The sequence below is a fragment of the Osmia bicornis genome, chromosome 9 (genome assembly GCF_907164935.1).
Source record: "Osmia bicornis bicornis chromosome 9, iOsmBic2.1, whole genome shotgun sequence".
In the NCBI taxonomy this organism is placed as follows: Eukaryota; Metazoa; Arthropoda; class Insecta; order Hymenoptera; family Megachilidae; genus Osmia; species Osmia bicornis.
In genome coordinates this window covers 5,214,476-5,227,682 of record NC_060224.1, presented here as the reverse complement: position 1 = coordinate 5,227,682, position 13,207 = coordinate 5,214,476, and the positions used below count along the sequence as shown (strand labels likewise).

At 41.0% G+C, this 13,207-nt stretch overlaps 1 protein-coding gene across 2 annotated transcripts in view; it reads left to right on the top strand.

The window, feature by feature from the left end:
* LOC114883112 overlaps positions 1-13,207 on the top strand; it is a 231,755-nt gene that overhangs the window by 86,461 nt on the left and 132,087 nt on the right. For both annotated transcript variants that reach the window (XM_029200550.2, XM_029200551.2), the window contains one exon: positions 6,673-6,724. In XM_029200550.2, coding sequence (XP_029056383.2) covers positions 6,673-6,724 — 52 coding nt within the window. The remainder of the gene's footprint in view (positions 1-6,672; positions 6,725-13,207) is intronic.

Here is a 13,207-nt window from a genome sequence, read left to right as displayed (position 1 = left end):
ATTACTGACCCCGAAGTTTCTTCGTTGGCGAATTAGCCGCCGGGGAGCGCGTCGAATGCGAGATAAAAGGAAGAAGAGGCGGCGGGACCTATTAAAATAAAGGAGAAAAACAAGTTTCGAGATAGTTGCGTTACGAGCGACGGGGGACGCATAACGATCCGTACTCGACGCTCTGCTGAGTTACGTCGTCCGTCGGGAAGTTATGCTGCTGCTTATCTTTCGAATTCCGCGCTCGTCCTGCAGGACGTATTCCATGCCGGTTTTTGCTCCGAGGATTCGGGAGAGGGATTAAATCCGTACGATACCCACCGGCAGGTTCGCAGATTGACGCGGTCACCGCGATTTATTCGCGTAACTAAAGATACGATTTCACAATAAGTCACGACTTTTTATTGTCGTGACACGAAATGAGGGGGAGCAGATTGGGATCATTCTAATTCACGCTTCGTATGCTAAGGAGATCCATACTAAAATCTGTTATGCACCCTTTCCTTGTCTGCTTGTATCCCTCCTATTATTTAACCCTTTTCACTCGAGTGACACTTGCAACGATGATGTATAAAATTTACAATATTAAAATTGAAAAACATAGCACTGTTAACTATCTAAATTTCTAAAAATAAATTATTAGACATTTTTATGAAAACTTCGTCTACACCCCCTTAGAACTGCAAAGAATAATCAATCCTTTCAGCTGAGAATTGTAAATTTGTATCTTTTTCTGACCGATTTGCCGGAGTCTAAACAGTTTGATCGAGTTCATCGATACGCGGAAGGGGGCGGTAGTGGGGGCGATTAATGAAACAGGCCGGTGTGCTAGCGTCCCGCTGAAAATGCGGCTGGTATACAGTGGAAACGTACGATCGGTGACACAAATGGAGGATAAGGGTGGGGTGTAGGGACGCAATAACATGTTGCCGGGTCCGTCGCATGACGGAGGAGTGGAAAAAACGAAATGAGCGAGCGAATTCCGCGCTGCAGCTTCGTCGTCGGTGACCGTAGCCATGCGGATATTGTTGGACATTCCTCGGCTCGTGCGAATGCGGTCATCTGAATGCCGGACGCGTAAACCACGCCGAATGGCCTCGCGAGTCTGGGTCGTGAGGGTTGGATGGGTGGGGATGGATGATAGAGGGTCGGGAACAGAGCAGGCTGTAAAGGGATGCTGGCCACCGGCGGGATATACAGGCGACGGGGAAGAGGGTTGCGTCCGGGGAGAGGAACGAATGGGGGTGTTGCCGGTGTCGTGGAAAATCTACCCACTGCTGCCGCAGCTATGCCGCCAAATCGCGTTCGCGCTATTTTAATTAATCGACGCCCGTTGGACCGGTGCTCGCGCAAGCATAAGTTTCGTGCTTTTTTTTTTTTCACCGAGCTTACACGAGGTGCAGCTAGTAAATAACGAGACCGGACTTTTGAGGATCAAATTACGTGATGCAGATTGGAATTGGATGGAAAGACATTGTCATTAGACAAATGTTAGAAATTTGTCAATGATACAATATTTTTCTTCTTTTCTGCATTTTTCAAACGATTCATAGAATTGCAAATAATTTTTTATTTACCATGCCAAATTGTCCAATGAGCTCATTATCGACACGAAAGCGAGGAAATTGTTCATTTCCCTGTTTCTTCATTAGAGGATGAAACAATGGTGTACAATATGCGCATCATCGGGCAAAGTAGAGGGAATGCCGTCTAATTGGATGCGTTGAACGTTTTAACGGAACCAAGGTATCGTACGGTTCAATCAGGGTTCAACGTTAGAGGTAATTGAACGAAAGCTTTATACGCGTATATCGGTATATGTACAGGTCGCCAGTCGAAGGGTTTAATCAAACACAAGTATAGGCGGAACCGGAGGGAGGTACTGTAGACCAGATGGGTATGTACGGTGCGGGTTGTTGTGTCACGCTATTGAAACCGGCGCTATCGTCCGGACTGTCTCGTTAGCAGGGCAATTGAAAAATACGAGGAGAGAAAGGAAGGTAAAAGCAGCGCGTACGACCAGTTTGCAAAGGCGTAAAGAGGATTCAAGTTACATATGAATGTCGCTTAACTGTCTATGCGGCGACGTATACGTATCCTAGTAACTCGTAAGGGATGTCTGGAGGAATTGCATTTTACGATCAGTTTTCTACACCATTCGACCTTAGTAATCTCGTTTCCCCGACGATAATAAAGCAAAACGCTTAAACGACCGAGACTCGATCCCTCGTGGAGAGGAAAGCTTATTATTTCTTATTATTTTATTTAAATATTAATCCCTGAACGATTTGATAAAATTTGATTTTCGAATCGCAATTTTATTTTCGAATTCTGGAATCTATCGTGTATCAAGCAATCGGCTGGAGTGAAAGATAGGAAGATGAGTCACGAAGGTACATATGTACCGACGACCTTATCGTGTCCATATTATACACGTGCGCGATATCAAGCGGTCGTCTAACACCGTTTCTGATTACTGGCATAAAAATTTATAGAGCCTCGTCTATTGGACATCGGCGACGGTGCGCGATACCCGTGTAATAAAGTGAAAACGACCGTCCAAGATTCACGAAGGAAATAAATCGGCGCGGCGGTCGAGGACTTTCGAGATCGCTCTTTCGTACTTCTCCGTCACCCGTTGAGCCCGTCGGGGGTTACGTATATCGCACGAGTCTTCTGGAAACGATCCCGTGAGTCGTAAACAACCCTGGAGCCTGTCTAGCCTCAGATATATGATGTAATATTTTTGTGCGTGACAGATCCTGCAGGCATTTCTACGGCTATCGATCGTCTATATACGCATCGCATCCTCACGCAATAGTTTCCTCTGTTTCTTCCCGTCTGATTCCGTGGTTCGCTGAGCCAACGAACACGAAATCGGATGGGGGGAAAAATTGTTTTCTTCATTCCAGACGATTTGTGAATCAGAAAACGATAACGCGGATGTAATTTTATTTATTTCACAAACGGGTAATTATCACCCTTCGATACAGTACCAGAGATTTTAATTAATACAAATTTCGTGCAATCTAATAATGAAAATTAATGAACATTCTAAGTAACGTAAGATGTAAAATGAAAAGTCACAATTATCTCCAACCGTATGAATTTAAAACCCAACATTTATCACTGAACAAAGAAAGGGACACGAACTTGTTCACGAACAATTTACCTCGTCCATTAGATGGTCTTACTAAAATAAAAGGTACCGATGATCTTGAAACCGAAGAGAAATTACCAGCAGAATAAAGTCTCGTTAATCATAATGTTTGTCCTCCCGAAACTTCTTGCACGTTTCTTCGGTGCCATTAAAGTCACTAGAGATCCTCTTCGATAAACGAGCCTGTGTTTCTTATACCTTGTGCCTGAAAATTTTTATCAAAATTCATACGCCCGATATCATTGTGTTTTTCTTAACTTTCGAATTTCACTTTCGCGATACAGTTGCTTGAAAATTGCCGAAGTAGAATTGGTCGGGAAATTTTCCACGCGTTTAGGGTATCTGGTGGACGTTGATAATGGACGGAAACTGAGGGAAGGGTAGGGTCTGTGGAGCAACTGAGTAGAATGGGCTGGCCACAGGAGAGTAAACAGGAGATGGCTGCCGTCGCGACGGTGTACGCCGGTAACAAGATATTGACACTGGCCGATAATGGCTCTCTGGTCTGGTTGACGGGCACGACTTTGGCCGAAAGGAGAAGCAGCAACTTGAGAAAATGGAGGTGAAATTGGTGAGAGGTCTCGGGGATGGCGGGACCAGCCACGAGATATAATACTTTTCTCTTCGAAGATATTTTTCCGCTCCAAAAATCCTCCTCTTCAAGGTGTTACGACGTCTACTAACTGGCGATACGTCTCCACGAGGAAAAAGTTTCTTCTAGTTCTTTCTTTTTTTCTTCTTCTTCTCTTTTTTATCGACCCTCTTGTTAATCGTTCCAGCTTCATTCGCGAACTTATTTCACCGGGACGGACGAAAGCCGGAAATCCTTGCTTTAAAAGTTAGCCTACGAAGCACGTCCAAAGTGTCCGTACCTGCTGACACGAAGTAATAATCAGAAATTTTCTGACGACTGAAAATCCCTGCTGGCTTGCAGAAATCTCTCACGACATATATTGTAGAGTAAAATGAGGGTTTACGATGGGAAGATTGTCTTATAATCTATTTCTTGCGAGAAACTTCAATTGTTACGAGAAGAAAGTAATAATTCTATTTCAGATAAGAGTTTAATCCTTGTACAGCAGATTTTCGATTAATTGAGACACAAACCTAAAAAATATATACAAGAATGAAACACGGGATTTAATTGAAATTAACGCTCTCTCCATGGTCCGCCATCCAAAATAAAATGTTTTGAGAAATGCAAAGCGAATAAATTAATAAGAGAAGAATTAACATGGGAAATACAGATTTCCCTGGAACGTCGAATAATCCAGAGACACATCTGTCGATCGGATTGATATTCGTCTTTGTCTCCGCAATGGCTGACGCGTGATTTATACGCAAGAATATTGGCTCCAAGATGGCGTTACGTCTACGTGATGAATCGTTCCGCTTCCTAATGTGATCGATACGATGTTGTAAGTTTCGATGAACCTGTTCCATCGCTACAGTCTCATTAACCCCTTCGATGCAATCTCCGATATTGGTTGGCGTATTTTGATTCTCGGTAAAATAAACGTTAACCAGTCAGTTACAAATGTTTCTACACGAGTCTACTATCGGACAAACGAATCGGTCGTCGTTCGCCACTCGAACGAGACAATATTGATGTGCGATGAGTTCAAGAGGTCCGTAGGAGGCATCGTGGAGCAAAGTGCTCACCCGTAGGACAAGCGTTCATTCTTTTCTCAAGTGGAGATAAATGTGGTTGGGGTGACTTCCTTTCTGAAGTCGATTTTATCAAACACAGTCGCGGATGATGTATTAACCGTTTCAGTGCATTCGCGTAAGTACAAATATAATTTATTAACGATACGATACTGAATATACATAGATCATATCCTGAAAAAATGAATACTAAAATTGTAATGTCAATTATTTAGTGTACTGAAAGTATTTGATATTTCTTCTTTGTATTATTTTTCCTGTGGTTTAAAAATTTAACTACCTAATTTTAATAAAAGCAATCGTTGTAACATTTCGTAACACCGAGATATAATTGACCCAGTTTCACCTCACTCGAGGTTTAAACCATTTTAGCAGGGATTACAAATTTTTATACCGGATACCGATGTCGATAATTTTAACCAGGCATTATCGTTCCCAGAGCAGACTATACACACTGTACCATGCGCAGCGTACAGTTGTCAGACTAATAAATTACTTCTTGCGAAGTTGAATTACTTCCAATTACCATAAAAAATCAGTTACCACAAACATTGATTACAAAGACCCCCGTCATTGATAAATTCACGTCCATTTTCAGCCTGTACACTTACGTCGTAAAACCTGTATTAACTTTCGTCGTTGTAAAACGTACGGTTAATTGAATTCAACGATGATTAATGGTATTTTAAATTCATAACACTGAATCTGATAAATTATACAAAAGATCAATGTGTACTGTATATTTAGGAGTTATAGCCGAGTAATCAGTGGTGATTAATAATCATGATTATGATCGATCTTAATATATCCAACCTTAGAAAAATTCAGGATACTTTAAGGGATGATTTTCATAACTTTACAAAATTTTCATTAAAGTCAGAATTTTCAAATTGAAGGGCTTGTCGGTTTACATGTTCACTGTGGAAATCGCGTATGTGCACCAGCTGTGACACGGATCCATGTCATATTGTTAAAATTAATAATACTAATTATCAAAATTACAGCCGACACGAATCCGTCCACAGTGGACGTGTTTTTTCACAGGTGATTTTTGCACCATTTAAAGGGTTTGCTTCGTTAAATATCTGTACAAATAAATAAAATATCGAGTGTGTTCACGAGGATGATGCTCGCTCTTACCACCCTCAGCACCCCTTGAAACGTTGGTAAAAGAGGAAAATCTGCGTTTTTCCCGCAAGCAACACGTTCGCGGTTAGGGCACCGCCCTAACACCGCGGGACGTGAAGCGAGTTCTCGTATTTTATGCAGTTTACCACGAAAGCGACTGCCGGCCGGCTATAAACCGTAATGTATTAGCAGGGAAATGCAAATTGAGCACAAAACCACGGCTCGAAACAATGCTTTTAGTCGGCAGGACGGGCGGGACCGGGGTGGATGTTGGTTGGTGGGGCCAGGCCCACCCGATGCTGGCTACTTCGTAAATTAACATTAACCCATTATAAATAAACGTTAACTCAAATTAATGCTAATGCTCCACTCGCATTAAAACCGATATCACTCTACGTTGGATAATGATCGCGTTTCAGAACTGCTTTCTGTCGCAACATAATCGTTTGCACTTAATGTTGTCGATTAAAATGGACGGCACGTTCGATCTTCGGCGATTTCCGGGTCAGTGATGTCGAGCGTGTGTCCCAAACAAAGTTGCGAAGTCACATTTGTTCTGTATTTATGAAGCACAATTTAGAGAACGATGGTAGAAAGTAGACAATTTTGGTAGTGAATGGAAAAGATTTCTTTGTAATATTAATCTGTATTTTTTAACACTAAATTCGTTGGAAATTTTTAACAAATTTTATTTATTATTCTAACATTTTGATTTTCTTTTGTTTCAGATGGGTTTAACAGCTGAAATTATCACCAACAATGAAGAATCTCTTCTCAAAGGTACCATTTTTATTTCCAAACATATTTAAAAAATAATTAAAAAATTTATTTAATATATTTCATGTATAACCTAATGCATGCAAAAAATTTTACATTATTATTCATCACATTCACGAGAAGAAGATCCTGAATATTACAGAATTTCTCGGCAAGATTACAGAGACGGCCCCTATAAATGATAAAATTTTAAAGTTGACTTACGGTGTAGAAGTTTAGACGAAACTCGTGCAATGTAGACACCTTTTGCCGTAGGAATGTCCTTGGTAACCCAAAAACCTCCCTTGCGTCACTCTAGTTTTACGTCACCGGTCTGAATCACCACCTACCCTTTCGCTCTAGCTTGATACACTCTCCCTTCTGCTCGAAAACTCTTAAGAACTTGACACATTTCCTTGATGGAAACTAAGATAGTTTTAATAGCCCCCAGTCGTTGATTAAACTCCTATGTGCAAATCGAATTTTTGTATTATCTCCTTCTCATGTTTAACGATCTCACGGTCGTAAAATTTACCTACGATGTCACATTTCCGGTAATACCGATCCATTAACTTGTGATCATATACTCAAAGTTCCATCGTAGAGAATACCCATCTCTAAAGACTTTGATACTCCCAAAGTAATTTTGACCTAATTAAGTTCTGAAGTCAATTTTAATTAGTCGTCGACTAACGTACACGGTAACGTTTATACGAAAGGGGCAAATAAATTTTCGATCCTTTTGCGTAATTTATTTGATCGAATTATGCGTAAACGTGCAAAACAAGTGCCAGAAGGTCTGATATCGAATTTCAATACGGAAAGATGACTTGGTCGTGGTGATCGTTGGGAACGTTCTCATATCTGACACGTTGTCTCGGTTCATTATACGTCGAGCGAGCGGGTAAACGAGCGAGAGGAAGGGATGGAAAATTGGAGGGAGATAGTGGTAGGTGTGAAAAGCGGTTGATAGAGGGGCTGGGTACAGGTACAAAAGGGGAGATACGTTGAGGGAGATGGCGAACGAGACGAAGAATGAAAGTTGGAGTGAATGAGAAAGATATCGAAGGCGCGAGATACGTTATCTGAATTCAAAGCAGACAGTGTAACAATGTTTCGCTAGCATCGACTGGATGCGAGCTATCGAATTCGCGACATACGTGCATGCACGTTGCAGCCGGTAGATCGGCAGCCGTATCCGTTTGTCGATATTAAGGATGGCGCTTAAAAGAGAGCAACATGTGGCCCGGGTTGCGCCTTCCCTTGGCGTACAGCATCGTCGACGCTTTTCTCGTACTCCTCTGCCGTCTACGTTCCTCCCCCGTTCTTTCCTTTCTATTTCAATCTGAGGCTCGTTTTCTTCGCGATCTCTTTTTCACCTTTTGCATGCCACGCGTCTTCCATAAAACTCGTGCGGAACGTAAATCGGTTACGACAGTCCGAATATCGAATACGGTGCCGCGTACTTGCAGCCTCGATTGAAAATAAATATCGTTCGGATAAATCGTGCTTGAAAATATATTTTTCATTCATATGTTAAATCTGAGGTGCCCGGGTTTAGCTGTATCCAAATAAATCTCAGTTAGAGCAGTAAAGACAATTCAAACTTGTACCATGATATAATAAAATCAGTGGATGTAATACATAATAAGTGAAAAGCTCAATTTTTTTAGAATCTTAGACTACTTTCATAATTACCGTCACATTTAATTAAGTTATGGTGGCCATGGTGCAACAGTAATATTTTTTATTTTTTATTTATTTTTATACTAGATTATACCACTAATTCTTTAAATTAATTGTGGACCACTTAATAAAATTAATGTCCACACCGTCAGGTTTTCATCACCGCATTTGAAAGTGGTATAATCGTCTTAAACTTTTATCCAGAACTGTATCTCTCTCTGTTCCTCTTGCAATTATCAACTCGCTCGTTAAACTTTCCGTGTTTCTCATATCATTCTTTTGTCGCTTACTTTTTCAATCTCTTTGCCACGCTGTACGTTTCCCCGTGCCGGTTGTCTCTTTCTCAATTGTGTTCGAGCAATTGTGCCTTTCTGTTTAGGTTTATCAGAATCGTCCAGGTTCCACGTCTTCTGGCGTTAATCCAGTTTCCCGACAGTCGTGAACGCAAGCCCGTGCTAACGTTGTACACGGACGAGTTTGTCAGTAAAACGAGCGCTATTAAATCCTAACTGCGTTCGCGAGAGCGTACAGAGCGGCAATGCGAAGTGAATGCACACATTGAATAAATTAGAGAGCTGGATAAACACGCGAGAATCAGCATCAACGGTCCCGCTTGGAGAACGTTGCTTGCTACGCCACCAACCCCCCTCATTCCACCCCATCCCTCTTCCTCTTCTACCCTTCTTCCACGCTCCTCTGTAACAACGAGCTTTTCGTTATTGTTGTCGGATGAAAGAGGCTAACGCGTTCCACGACTAGTTTCACTTGCTAAACTTGTTCCAGCCTGGACGTAGAAAATTTTGTTCGCAATGTAACCATACAGTTGACGGAAAATGTTAACGAGTTCGGTTCACAGGTCGTTTCGTTGAAAAATAGGTACAATGTCGAGAATTGTAGACTTCCCTAGGGAACATAGGGATGTAATGGAAGAAGGTTCTACCGTTTGCTATAACACTGAAATTTTGAAAAAAAGAAACTCACTGAAAATTTCTATGTTCCTTCTAGCCGAGTATTTACATAAGTTGGCCACGTTAAGCGAATATGCAATTAGACGATGGTGAATCAGTTAATGGGCGAAACTCGTCGCTGACGAATTAGCCAATTTCCTGGACTGACAATCTGTGAACGTTTTCGTGCATCCTGACGAGACTGTACCATCACGGTCCACAGTATTTAGACCGTAGCCTAACCCGGTGCAGGTCCTGGCATGAGGTTGGGATGGTAAAGCAATGTAATTAATAGGGAACACAATGGCTGTCTTGCGGAGGTCGGCTCGAACGGGGGTGGTACTGAACGGGGCGTGGTGGAGACAAGGGGCGCAGGAAGCAAGTAGTGCAAAGGGGGTCGTAATACGCTCTGACGGATGCCGGCTGAGAGAGGTCTTCGAGATACTGACTTCTAGGTCACAATAGGGCCCTCTTCTGTATTGTAGACGGTAAAACAGGGGTGCAACCCTTCGTGGAAGAACGTCAGAACGGCGGCCAGGTATCGTCTCTCTACACACCGGCGAGACTTATTTCACGACGAAAGTATTCCACCATATTTCTCTCATTCCCTCGACGACTTTTTATCTGCGGCCCGCTCTTTGTCTCCATCCCTGTAACACCAACTTTCATTTCACCCTCTTCCCTTGTGCATTCTTAATTCAGGCTGGTAACAAAATACCTTACCGTGCTTTCAGGATATTATTATTTCAAAAAGTCCTTGTAAATTATTTATTTATTTGTCAGCAAACGCTTCCATTAATTCGATATAAAAATACAACAGTCATTCTCTCTTCTGTATTCCCAATCAAGCTGCTCGCAGCACAGAAAAGAAAAATAAAATCCCCTCCAATTATCATATAAAATACGATTATCCAAGGTAATGTGTGCTCGAAAGCCGCAGCTTCAGATATTTTCATGCAAACTCAGCGTAAAACGCGAAGTACGTCTCCGCGATGGGTCGTGTGCTCGAAGATGGTGCAAGCATTATCCTCGAACGGAATTAACGAGGAGGAACCGATATAACTGTCCGTGACGAAACAACAGGATGCTCGACTAGCGGTGCTTAATGCTAATTCTAAACGTGGCTCGACCTTTCTGTACGCTCGTTGTTCAACGTCTCGGAGGCAGTGTGCTCCTATGCTGCAAGACGAATGTGTACGATCCGCGCATGAACCTAGTTGTTGCATCTCTCCGACTCCCTGAGGACCACTACCAGACGGGAGCATAGCGAACGGTAGCTAAGCATGCACGGCTGAGCACGGATAAATGATTCAGAGTTTTGGAAATATGGAAAGTGGAGTAAGTTGCATAGATACGCGGTGGGTAGGCAGATAAGTAGATAGTCGGAAGGATGGGTCGGTTATGCGCACCGGGCAGAGTGAGGTATACAGGATGGTTTATGCAACTGGAACAAGGGATACTCTTTTTTTGATTATAATTAAAAGGAAAAGGTGAACGGTTCGAATATTTTTGGCTGAGTTTATGAATAGCGTTTGCTTATTGAAGTTGGCACACGATGTCTAGAAGCACTCTTCCATGACACAACTCCTGGAATATGTCTATACATTTTTTCAGACCACGATGGTTATATTATTCATAAAGTATCCTCGTGCCACCGATATTCGACTCTTCCGTTCGCCAAAATATACCGAGAAAATTGTCGACGTAGTGTTTATCGACGACAGTGTCTACATCGTTGTACTCGGAAGGGTTGGATACTGTCTGATTCACGGTCGTTCGAATCTATTCTCGATTCGCAATATCGCTCGATATCGAAGTCCGTGGACGAAACATCGGTCCTTTTTATAGAGGGGAAGTTTTGCTCCGTCGCCCCGTATAACGAAATTTCGCGCCGTGCCAATGGCTTTTAATTAACGCTCGGAAAATGACTTCATATTTTTTCGTAAATCGGACAGTCTAGACTTCAATTATCTCACGGATGGGCAGAGACGTTGATGTTCCATGAACGTTTTACCATTCTACGTTGAACGGAAATTTGAAAGGCGCATTTACAGCTGCCTTCTCTCTGGTAATTACTGTCAGTGAAATTGTATTTGGGTTGATGACGAAGTTGAGAATTTCAATTTAAGTTAGCTGTTGTTTATGAAGGTACTTTTTTCGAGAAAATTCAATTAAACCAAATTATTTGAAAATAGGAAATTATTTTGAATTTAATGACACTTTTATTTTAAATGAAATTTAATTTTTTTGTTATTTTCAAATAACTAATTGAATTTTTAATTATTTATTGCTTTAATTATTCGAATAAATAATGTGTTTCTTCATTTTAGTCGAAATTTGTATCAGAAGATTAATTGAAGTAATGTCCAATTCTGATGGCCACAGTAGAAATAATCGTATATAGTCAGACACACGATGAAATGAATTATTTACGATATTAGAAATAAATTAATATAGTTTTGAAAATATTTAGATATATCCTAGCATTTTTATTTTTTTACTTTTTAATTATTTAGTTTTGTTCGTTCTTGAAGAAAGGATTTTTCCCTTGAAAGTTTTTGATAGAGGTTTCGATATACCGAAGTTCGCGCTATGTTCGCTGTCTAGATCGCATATTGTGAAGGTATACCTATAGGTGGCTGCTCTTTTGAAATACATAGAGTTTTGGGGCAAGAAGCGATCGGAAATTAGAAAGCATGTGGCGAGGGTTTCGAGTGGCGGAATTTCAAAACGTTCCGACAACACGTTCGACGTACGAAAGAATCTGAAACTCGTTTCAAGTTTGCCGGTGTACATACCTCGCGAAGGGTATTATGTACTATGTAGAAGAACGTGGAACAGGATAGAAGAGAATGGAAAGGCCGCATTATCTGATAAGTGCCAATAGCGGAAGTATCGAAACGGTTTACGATGCTAGAAAACGTATTTTCTCGTGTAAAAAAGAACGTGTTTCGATACTTCAATATTTGCCGTACACAATATAATGCGTTGATAAATGAATATAAGCAACGAGAAACGAGAAGTTTTGTTTTCAACTGGTTGCAAAAATTAGTCATTCAAAGTAATTGTTTGTTCCATGAGAAATTAATTATTGCACCGAGGACTTTTAATTAACGATTTCACGTTTTCGCGTATATTATATCGTTCCGGAGTAATATTAATTTATTACTGATATGATAATTAGGGACTATAAATGAAATTTTCATTCGCAATTATCGATCCACCGTAATTCTATGAGCTTTGTTATTAATTGGTAATAATTAATTTAATCTTCGATTGAATTATGAACTTCTTCGTTGAACCGTACATCCACGTGTAAACGTGTAGAGCTGTTGATTTGTATGGAACATATCTGAATGGATATTTTACAGTTTGTTGATTTTTGTTAATTACACGCTCCTTGATGCCGAAATTAATCTGCAGTATGAATGCTCATTATACTTCGTTTCGTGCAAATGGAGTTAATTATGTTTTGGTAAGGCAAGCTACATTGTTATCTTTTTTTCTCAAATGAAACAACGTTAATTGATTGGTGGTCCACTACGTCATCAAGAATACATAGATGTTTATTGTTTGGGCAGGTAGAGTAGCAGCATTGTTAATGTAACCGCCATATTGCGGGTGTACGGTTATCAAAGCACGCGAATACCGCACGAATTTGCGGTGGTTTTGTTCAAACAATTTTCAAATGGTCAAGTGTATGCGTTGGTGAAATGGCCAATGGTAAATTTATATGGAGAGTTGCAATCGAGAGGTCTGTGTACGTGGCGAAATTTTAGGCCAGCAATATCGAGTCATCTTCTAGTGTACACAAACCCTCGTCCATGACTGTATTTTTAGTTTGATTGATAGGAAATTAGAAAACGAGTGATCT